The sequence below is a fragment of the Dromiciops gliroides genome, chromosome 1 (assembly GCF_019393635.1).
Source record: "Dromiciops gliroides isolate mDroGli1 chromosome 1, mDroGli1.pri, whole genome shotgun sequence".
Taxonomy (NCBI): Eukaryota; Metazoa; Chordata; class Mammalia; order Microbiotheria; family Microbiotheriidae; genus Dromiciops; species Dromiciops gliroides.
In genome coordinates, this window is record NC_057861.1 from 130,640,376 (window position 1) to 130,651,872 (window position 11,497).

Consider the following 11,497-nt stretch of genomic DNA (forward strand, 5'->3'; position numbering starts at 1 on the left):
AAAGCATAGGTCTGACCATGTGATTCCCTACCCCCCTTACTAATAAACTCAAGTGGTTCTCTATTGCTTCCAGAAGAAAAAGCAAAATGCTTTATTTGGTATTCAAAGCCCTTTAAAACCAAGTCCCCTCCTACCTTTCCATTCTTCTTATATCTTATTCCCCATGGCATACACTTTGATCTAGTGACACTGACTGGCCTCTTGGGTGTTCCACAAAGAAGATACTCCTCTCAGCTCAAGCACTCTCTCTGGATGGCTCTCTCCCATTCTTGCTATGTTCTCGTTTCTCATATCTGCCACTTGGCTCCCCTGGCTTCCTTTAAGTCCCAACTAATATCCCATCTATTACAGGAAGCCTTTCCCGTTGCCCCACTTCCATGGGAATCCCCTCTTGTATAAAGAGTGTTTGCCTGTCATCTCCCCCATTAGATTGTGAGCTCCTCCAACACACATCATTTCATAAAGTGCCTTACACATTGCAGGCTCTTAATAAATGCTTGTTGATTGACTAATCAAAAGTCATAAAAAATTAAAATATGTAGTAATAATAGCTTCTAAGAGAACATTTTTTCACTCAATGTCCCTTAAACTCAAATGCTACACACCTATAAAAAATAATCTTTCCAGAAATTTGGTTGACCTTACTAAACTCTACATTTCCGTAAACTGCACATACTACCCTGTAGGCCTGAAACTTTAGAGTAACTTTTTAATCTCCTTCCTACATTCAGTCAATTACAACATCTAGCAACACTTTGAAATATTTCTAGAATTCCTCTTCTTTCCCACTACTACCACTATTATCCACTCATCATCACAGACCTAGATTGCTATATAATCAACTATATTTACAATATGCCAGGTACTGTGCTAAGTATTGGAGATAACAAAGAAAAAAATAGTCCTTGCCCTTGGGTAGCTCACAAGCAAATGGAGGAGACAATATGTAAATAGCTAGACACAAATAAGCTATGTACCAAGTTTATGGGTGGAAATCTCAGAAGAAAAGGCACTAATACCTGCAGATACCAGGAAAAGTCTCCTGTCAAAAGTGCAAGTTTCTTTTAGAACTCAAGAAAATCACAAGGAAGAAGTATGGAGAACAAAGAGAAAGTATTGTGCTCAAGGAACAGCAGGTAGAAGTATATGGGCAGTGAGACGAAAGGGAGGTACAATGCCATTGTGACCAGAAACAAAATATAAGACTAGTAAGATGAGAAAGTTTATGACAAACTTTATATGCCAAATAGAGGATTTTGTATTTCATCCAGGGAACACATATCTTCTTATACTCTGACCCTAACAATCTATCTTTCATACTGCTGCCAGATCCTGAACATCATTACCAGATATATCATTCTTTAAAAAAAAACAAAAAAAAACAAAAACGCAACTGCAACATATTAACAGCAGTGTGGTCAAACACCCAGTAGGCATACAGGGCCAAACCAGATTAAAATATAATTGAGAAATATTTCACAGAATAAATAAAAACACAACAGAACATAATGTTAATATGTGGTTTTCTAAGTCAATATGTGGCCAGCTGTATGGTTTAGTGGTCACCACTTGTATTTGAGTTTGACCTCAATGATGTAGTGGATAGTGTGCTGAATCTCCAAATTTGGAAGACAGACCTGGATTCAAATCAAACACTAACCAATTACCATCTACAGGGCAGACAACCAGCCTACCACACTGGCAAAGGAGGTGGCATTTGTCAAGTCAGTAAAATGACTTGACATTTTATTTCAGTTATGACAACCTCCCCTCCTACCCAAGGGGAAAAAGCATGTTCCCCAGATCACTCGGTCCCTGCTACCAGCCTATGTCCCTCTCTATCATTGAGGAAAGCAAGCTCTGTGAAGTGGCCCACCATCCCTTCCACCATCATTAGTCACTGACCAACTGCCAAGGATGAGCCGATAAGCCCCAAAGTCTCAGGAAAACTAGCATGTGAGCTCGCATGCGTGCGCGCTCACTCACACACTCACTCACACACACACACACACACACACACTCACTCTCTCTCTCTCTCTCCGCCCATACCAGTTTACCAGGTTATTTCCATCCATGCCCCTACAGTTATTATCTAGGGAAGCAACTCTTGTTACCCAACAAAGGCTTTTGCAGGTGACATTGGCCTCTGCCTCTTCAGTAGCTACAGCTGCCCTAAATAAATAAATAAATAAATTTAGTTCTCACCACCAAAATCTTTGGCACTGTCAAATGACAAACTTAAGAACACTGACAACAGCTACACTTTTGTCAGTGGAAATCACCCTAAAAGTTGCTTTACCACTTTACCTCTGTATCCTAATGGTTATGGGAACTTTCCATCCAAACTGCAAATGAAACTTCCTCTATGGTTGATTCCCCTATTAGAATGTAAGATCCCAGAGAACAGGAGATAGTGGCTTCTTTGTATCCCCACTACTCGGTATCGGGCCTCACATATAAATACTTAATAGTTTTTAAAATTCATTTAAATCCTTCCCTGACAAGAGTTTTATGACTATGTGAAAGTCACTTGATTCATCAAACATTTATTAAGCATCTATTATGTGCTAGGCACCAGTAACACAAAGAAAGGTAAAAAACAGCTTTTGCCTTCAAGGAAGTTAGCTTCTAATGGAGGTAATAACATATATACAGATATATAAGTGCAAAATACACGCAAAATAATTTCGAAGGAGGGAGAGCTAACATGAGGGGGATAGAAATCAAAATACCTCTCTTTATAACCTGCTAGACTCACTCCTCAATGATTAGCAGACTCCCACCCTGAACATACTAAGCCCAGTGATTATACAAACCTCCATTCCAGAACCAATACTGCATTATTCCTTATTCCCCTCCCCCTTAGCCCCACCTTCTAATATCCTCTCTAGAATTCCTGTTCCATACCTCACAAACTTGTTTTCATCTTAACTTCTTCCCTTTCCATTTCCTCCCATCTACTGGTTCTCTAGGACCTGGCTCCCTTCTAATGACTCAGCTTCTTCAGACACCTTCTAAGAACTGGTTGCACTTTCATTCATACCCCTGGACTCACAGACCCTTGGTGTGTGAGTGGGATTATGGCCAAGAGAGAGAAAGGGGAGGATTCCAAAAACTCCACGTTCCCCAATGCTACTTCCAGACCCTCCCTCCACCACCATTACTCAGTAATCTCTCCCCTGATGTTCAATCAATCCTAATTTATATCACCCAATAAAGATTCTCATAGCAACTGCCTCTTAAAGAGATTTTCCTTCCTTCCTCATAAGTCCAGTGCCTGATTCAGTTTCTCTTCTCTTCTCTCCAACCTCTACCCTCATATTGGGAGACTTCAACATACATGTTGATCCTCCCTCAAACACCCTAACGTACTAGAGTTTTTTTGTCTGATCAATTTCTCCTAAACATATTCCTCCATTCTACCTCACCTACACACAAAAATAGGCATACCCTTGGTCTTGCCATCAGTCACAAGTTTTTTGTTCTATGTTCATGACCTACACAATTCCTTTAAGTGATCCTAATATTTTATCATTCCATCTCTCCCTCTGGTTTAAGATACCTAGTATCCAACTCTACTGGTCATCTTCTTCTCATTAGAGGTCACCAAGACCTCCAACTCATCCACCCTGCATTAGCTGTACTTTTCTCCCTTCCCTATCTTCTCAAATGTATTGGTGAACCAAGAAATTCATCTCTAACTACAGTCCTTTATCTCTTTACAATAACCATGCTTTGCCAAGTTCCAGCATTGAATAACTTCCACCATCCACTGTCTTCCCCCCATTCTCATGCTGCTGAAAAGAAATAGAGAAAAATAACAAAACTATGCTGAGTAGGCTCACTACAAATCTGAATTTCAATTGGGTCCTCACTGCAACAAATTATGCTTTTTATACCCCTCTAATTAATTCACTAGTACACTCACAAGAGCAGCTTTTTCCAAACCTTTTCCTTCCCTCCTAGTCCCCCTCAGCATCCTCTTCCCAACCCTCTCAGGTGAAAACTTGCCTTATAATTCACTGAAAAATTGAGGTCATGGAACTAGAGCTCCTCTTCCCCAAATCTGACATCATTTAGATCTCCTCCCCCCACTATCTCTTCCTTCACCATCCTTAGCCTAACACCAACAGAGATTCAAATCAAAACCTTTTAAGTTTCAAATTCACTGTTACAGAAATAAACCATCAATAATAAATTAATTTCATCCAGTTTTATTTAGTCAAGCCATGAGTACAATAATTAATTTTTAAACATCCATAATTTCAACATCCCTAAATATGGAGTAGTTGGTAAAAGGCCATCATGTCATGTATCGAATAAGCATATTGGCTAGATGACTTTTAAAGACTCATCCAAATCCAAAATTCTATGATATAACAAGTGCCACGGTAAGCGACAGCACAATAAGTATGCATTTTGATCTGTCATTCTTTCAGGTGTGCATGCATGTATATAGTGTGTATACACATCTGCTCAGCATGTAGCCACTTCTGATATTACCATGTTTCAAAATATAATGCTAGACTATAGTCTTGGGGATGTAAGAGGTCTCTGAATCCATAAATAAGTAAATATATCTCCTATAAACTGAACAGGCTTCATCATATACTGCTACTTTTCAAATTATGTAGGTGTTATTAATAAAATAAATTCATTTAAAAGTATTACTAAATCATTTTAGTTTGTCATTATGTACTTTCTAAATCAATGGATAGTTAGAATACATCAGTATACAGGTTGAGTTCAAGAAATTTTTTGTCATTCAAGGTTCAACTACAATAAGGCCTATAGAAGTACACAATTCTAGATGCTAGTTTTGACCTCTAAAAGATAAAATGAAATTGTTTTCTTCAATCATACTTCCCTAACACAAGGAATGGATTAGTAAGGAACCTATACCCAAATATGAATTTTGAAAGAATAAAATTCTACAATTGTTTTTAGTACTTTTCCTCAACTTGTTCAAACTAAGTTTGTCTAGAGAAAGGAGAGGATGGAAGAGATGAAATTAGTCTAAGTCTCTTGCCTATCATTACTGCTTAACAAAATCTTCAAATCCTAGTAATAAATGATAGCAGTAGCTCACATTTATACAGTACTTTAAACCACTTTCTTCACAACAACCCTGAGATAGGTAATGCAAGTATTATCTCTGCCTTTACATATGAGAAAACTAAGGCTCAAAAATAATGAAGTGACTTATCCACAAGCTAGCAAGTATCAGAGCACAAACTGAATCCAGGTTTTCTGAGAATAAGCCCAACTAAACATAATCCATATACATAAAAATTGAGCTCAAAAGCTCGGTCAGGAATTAGTGGGAAAAGTTTTATATCTTACTATAAAATCTAATGCTTGATTACAATAACTTGGTACTATGTAAAGAACACTGAACTAGGAATCTGGAAACCTTGTTTCCAATCCAGATTGACATTAATAATAATAGCTTGCATTTATATAGAACTTTTAAGGTTTGAGTACATGTTCCTATGTTACCTCATTTGGTCCTCATAAATTGTACACATTTTACAGATGAGGAAATTGAAGCTTTAAAAAAAATTTTTTTAAGGTGTGTCTTGTCTAGAGTCACACAGCTAGAAAGTCTGAGGCAGAATCTGAACAAGTCTTCCAAACTACAAGTTCACGGCTTTATTCACTTGTACTTGTAGCTGCCATGCACACAGTATAATCATATTAGCTGTGTGACTAGGCACATCACTTGAGTCTCCCTAAATCTGTTTTACCAGCTGTAAAACAGGGATAGAAATACTTGTACTACTTACCTCAAAGGTTTATGGGGAAAATGCAAAGTAAATCTTGTTATGTAAAATAAATGTGAATTTATCCTAATAAGCTACACCTATTGCTGGTCCCTATTTATTTCATGTATGTCTTGTTTCCCCATCCAGATTTTAAGACAAATCAAAATCAACAAGTATTTATGAAATGCCTCCTATGTGCTAGGCACTGTGTCTGGGTACATACACACACAAAAACCAAAAACACAGACCCTGCCCTCAAGGAGCTCACTTTCTAAGAGGGGAGACAACAGGCAAATGACTATGTATACACAAGATATGTACAGGCTAAATTGGGGGTAATGTCATAGGAAAATTGTTAGCACTGAAGGAGACCAGGAAGGTCTTTTGCATAAAGTGGGACTTGAGAAGAGTCCATGAAGAAACTGAGAAGCAGTATTTGAGGCCCAGGAGACAGCCACTGATTGGATACTGAGTTAGGAGATGAGCATCCAGTCAGATGAAGAAGAGAAGGTCAGTGATGCTGGATTGTAGAGTATGTGGAGGGGAATGTGTAGGAAGATTGGAAAGGGATCAGGTTATAAAAGTCAAACAGAGGTTTTTATATTTGATACTCCAGGTGATGAGGAGTTCCTGGAGTTTATCAAGTAGCAGAATAGCATGGTCAGACCCCGTGTTTTAAGAAAATCAATTTTGCAACCAAGTGGAGGAAGGATTAGAGTTGAGAGATATGAAGCAAGAGATTTTATAAAGTTAGAATCAACTTGGCAATACACAAGATAAGGGAAATGAGTATGAATGAGAAGTCAAGGTTGTGAGCTTGGGCAACTGGGAGAATGCTGGTGCCCTTAATAGTAAAGGAGAAGAGAGGAGGGTTGAGGAAAAAAGATAGAGTTCTGTTTTGGACAAGTTGAACTTGAGATGTTTACAGGATAGAAGGCACTTGGTGATAAAACCGAAAGTCAGAAAAGAGGCTAGGGCTGGACAAAGGGAACTCAGAATCATCTGCATAGAGGTAACTGAATTTTTTTTTTTTTAGTGAGGCAATTGGGGTTAAATGACTTGCCCGGGGTCACACAGCTAGTAAGTGTCAAGTGTCTGAGGCCGGATTTGAACTCAGGTACTCCTGAATCCAGGGCCGGTGCTTTATCCACTGCACCACCTAGCTGCCCCGGTAACTGAATTTTTATGGGAGCTAATGATAGCATGGAGTGATACAGTAAAGATGGAGAAGAGGTCCCAGAATAAAACCTGGAGGGACAGGAGGGTTGGAAACACTGGATGTTAGTGTCTGTGATCTGAAGGAAGATGAGCAAGAGACTGAGGATTGGTCAGACAGGTAGGAGAACCAGAACAAAACTGTGTCACAAAGAAACTAAAAAAAAAGAGAGTTTCAAGAAGAGGATGATCAAGAAGAATGAGGATTATTGAAGGTCATTAGATTTGCCCAATAAGGGATTAGGAACTTTAAAGAGAGCAATAATGATGAGTTGAAAGCCAGACTAGAGCTTTAAGATCGTGAGAGTCAAGGAGGTGGCAACATGGCTTCAAGATTGGCTCTCTTATTTACTATGCCAAGAGACAAATAATTCTGAGGTTGCTTTAAGTACAAACATTACAAAGTAAAGCTAAATTTTATGGGGAGCAGTTTCGGTTGAAAGATGAGGTAAGAAGCAGTAATGCAGAAGGCTTAGAACAATGATATCAAACTCAAATAGAAACAGGAGCCACTAATCCATACATAGAAATCACTATAGGCTACCCAAAGACTTGGTTTTAAAATGTGATATGATCTGTGCTCTGCTATATTTTTATTTGTTTTGTTAGCTATTTCCCAAATGCTTTTTAACCTGGTTCCCCCTGCACTCAGGAGTGGAAGCTTTATAGCTTTGTTGTCCAAGTTGGATAGTTTTGATTTAGAAGACAGTGAGAAGACAGAAATGGAGACATCTACTATGTATAACAGAAGGGTTCTTAAACTTTTTTTGACATGGATCCCTTTGGCATCCTGGTGAAGTTTATGCATCCCTTCTCAGAATATTGTTAAATACATAAATTACATAGGTTTTAAAGGAAATCAATTATATCTAAACAGTTACTAATTTAATATACTTCTAAATTCCAGTCCAGTGTTCTTCCCATTCCATTGCTTTTTGAAGAAATTATTTATAGATATATACTAAAATCTTGTTTATGTTTACTCTTCTTCCAAATATTATAAAATATAAAAGTAGTCTGCTTTTGTTCTTCTCTCAGATGAAGGAATAAAATACAGATATTTTCCCCCAAAGTCAAGCAATAAGCCAAACAGAATGCTGCAATAAAAACTCAGTCCCCAACTAGCCAGGTATTGTTTATACCATCAAGGAAAGAATTCTGACCAGTGGTTTACCATTCCAGTTAAGAAGCTAACCCTAAAAATCTAATTCAGAAGGCTCCTACAGATCACCTTTCAAGGTAGTCTTCCATCAAAATATTTGAATTGAAGCAGATTCAGGTTATCAAAAATATTTTACTTATCTCTTATCTACATAAGAACAAGGAAACACTTGTACAGGGATGTAAGGTTTGCAATGTGTTTTAATGTCCACATATTTAGACACGTGTCCCAAACATGTAAGGTTAGGAGATAGATATTATGAATTAAGGAAACAGGCTCAGAGAAGTTTCATGACTTGCCTGTCCATGGTGACACAAAATTTAATCCCAAGTCTTTCAATGCTCAAGACTATCTGATATGCCAGAGGTTCTTAAAACTCTTTTTGTCCACATGGTAAAAGAGAGGAAAGACCAATGGACAACCTGCACCCATCACTGTTATACATGCATTGCTAAATGATCTAGGTCAGGGACTTAATTAAACTTTGTCATAGCCCCTTTAGCAGTATGATAAACCTTATAAACCTATTCTCATAATTGTGTTTTTAAAATATGCAAAACACAAAAGAAAATGATTTATTGAAAGTTATTAAGGTATATTTTATATGAAGTTCATGGATCCTAGGTTAAGAGCACACCTATTCAATAAACTCCAATGGTTAGCTATGACCTCCAGGATCAAATATAAATTCCTCTTTTTGGCAAAGCCCTTCCACAACCTGAACCCCTCCTATCTTTCTGGTCTTCTTACACCTTACTCTCCACCATGTACTATTTGATCAAGCAACTGACCTCCATGTTATTCCTCACACAATAGATGTACTGATCTCCTGACTGTACATTTTCACTGGCAGTGCCCCATGTCTTCACTTCCCCTGTATCTTAGCATCCCTCCCTGACTTCCTTAAAAATCCAAGCTTAAAGCCCACCTATTACAAGAAGCCTTAATGGTAGGGCCTTCCCTCCTTGATCTCTAATTTATCATATGTGTTATCTACCCATCTAGCTATCTCTCAATAGTCTCTCCCCACTCTGATCCATCCTCCATTTAGCTAGTGAAGAAATCTTCCTCCACCTCCTCCTCTCTGCTCAATAAACTCCAGTGACTCTTTTTTGGAGGCAGGAGCAAATACAAAATGCTGCTTGGCATTCAAAGCCCTTCATAATCTAGCCACTTCCTGCCTTTCCAGTCTTCTTATACCTTATGCCCCATCACATACTCTCATCCAGTGACAATGGCCTTCTGACTTTTCCACTAATAAGACACCCTATCTCTGGACTCTGGCACTCTTCCAGTGCCTGGAATGCTTTCCTTCCTCTACTTCACCTATTGATCTCCCAGGCTTCCTTTAAGTCCCAACTAAAATCCCACCTTTTGCTGGAAGCTTCCCTCTGTTAATTATTTACTATTTATCCTGTATAGTTTGCTTTGTGTATATTTGTTTGCATGTTGCTTCCCTCATTAGATGATAAGCTGCTTGTAGACAGGGTCTATCTTTTGCCTCTTTTTGTATCTCCAACATTTAACAGTGTCTGGCACATAGCAGGCCCTTAATAAATGGTGGCTGACTGACCCTGAACCCATTCCACGCTGCTTTTCTTAAGAGTTAAAAGAGATTTGGGGACTTCCAGGCATAATGTACACGAATGTGCTCTAGTCAAGCTCAGTGAATACCACCGGGTTGGACCCTCAAGAGGGACAAAAACAAAAGACTTCCCAAATTAAATACTGGCCTAGAATTTCTAACCCACTGATAGGTGATGTAGTGAGGAAAGGCAATGCATTTGTTATAAGAGATGAAACGAAAAGGGGAGTGGAGGGGGCGGGGAATGGAACTTTGAAATACAGTACGTAAAATAACAAGCCATCGGTCCAGGGCCTCTCCCACAAACCTTACCGCTCCCCCTGGTGCCTCTTCTAGAGCCCAGCGGTGCCTGCCTGGGGCCGTACTAGTCACCTGCACTGCCGCTGTGGGTGCAGGGAAAGGAGCTTGTCGGCCTCGCAAGCCGCCCAGACGGAACAAGCAAGCTGGCATCAGCGGAGCAGGTTAGTCGGTCAGCAAACCCGGAGGAGCCGGCCCGGAGGGCCTCTCCCTGGGCCGCCGTCCCGGGCCTAGGCCGGGTCCGCCTCAGACCCTGCCTCAGCTCGGACAGCTAGAGGTCCAGCAGCGCGTCCCACAGGTAGACCCACATAACCTAGATTTGCAGGGACCACTGAAGAGCTGACCCTTCTGCACCCTTCCAGCCCCAACCTCTGAACGGTTACCTTCCCAGGTCACATCGTAGAGCTCAGAAACCTTCGCCATCTTCCCTAAACTCAGAACAAGTGAGGAGGAGGGCTGCGTAAGGATTACACGTGACCAACGCCTTGGGCGGCAGCTGATGACGTCTTCGCGAGTCCATTGGCCGAGATTCTGGGAGGGAGGCGGGCATTGGATAGTGGTGCACGTGGACCTGCTAGGCAGCCGCTCGGAGTAAGGAGGCGGAGTCACGCAGGAGCGGGGACGAGAGAAGGGGAGAAGGAGGGCAGGGATGACAGATGTGTGTGAAAGCAGTGTCCAGCTCCGGGGATTTTATCCGTTTCTGACATGTATTGATCTTTTAATTGTATTTTAAAATTTATTTTATTTATTATCTTTACTTTATAATAGTAGATGGATAGATGGATAAGATATAAAGATAGAGATATATACGAAGGGTGGCCCTGGACAAGTCACTAAATCTCTCATACTCAGTTTTCTCATTTCTCATCGACAATTATTTTACGTGTGTAGGTGTGTGTGTTTATAAATGTATATAATTTCAATGTCTCTATAAACAAGATTATATGTTTCATGTAATCTTGTTTGTATATGACTTTTTTCATGTTGTCTTTCCCTGAGATCACAGACTGTCTTTTGCTCTTTTGTGTGTGTCCCCAGAACTTAGTTCAGTGCCTGGTAACTTAACAAATGCTTGTTGACTTTCTGACCGACTTCCACTTCTAACTATAAATACCTTTTTTTTTTTTAATTTTCACATCTGTTTTCTCTCTTATGCCCTACATTTGCTGCTTTTTCAGCTTTGTGGCAAAGTAGCTAGAGTGCATTGGCCTCCAAATCCAAGATGTAAGTGAATTTGAAATCAGGAAAACCGGAATTCAAATGCATCTTCTAACAATTACTAGAAAAGTGATTGTGAACAATCACCTAACCACTCTGAACTTCAAATTACTTCATAAAAGGGAGATAAGATAAAAAGGAACTACATCAAAGGGTGGCTATGAGGCTCATAAAATGAGATAATATATGTAAAGCATTTTGCAAATTTAAAAGCACTTAAATGTTACTTTATGTTGCTTTTATTTTTGCTAATGT

The 11,497-nt window shown here is 39.5% G+C and overlaps 1 protein-coding gene across 1 annotated transcript in view; it reads right to left on the reverse strand.

The window, feature by feature from the left end:
• Positions 1 to 10,520, reverse strand: part of EMC2 (ER membrane protein complex subunit 2) — a 61,640-nt gene extending 51,120 nt beyond the window's left edge. The window contains exon 1 of the mRNA XM_043977903.1: positions 10,408 to 10,520. Within this exon, the coding sequence (XP_043833838.1) occupies positions 10,408 to 10,447 (40 nt within the window). The 5' untranslated portion in view covers positions 10,448 to 10,520. The remainder of the gene's footprint in view (positions 1 to 10,407) is intronic.
• Positions 10,521 to 11,497: the final 977 nt, after the last annotated feature.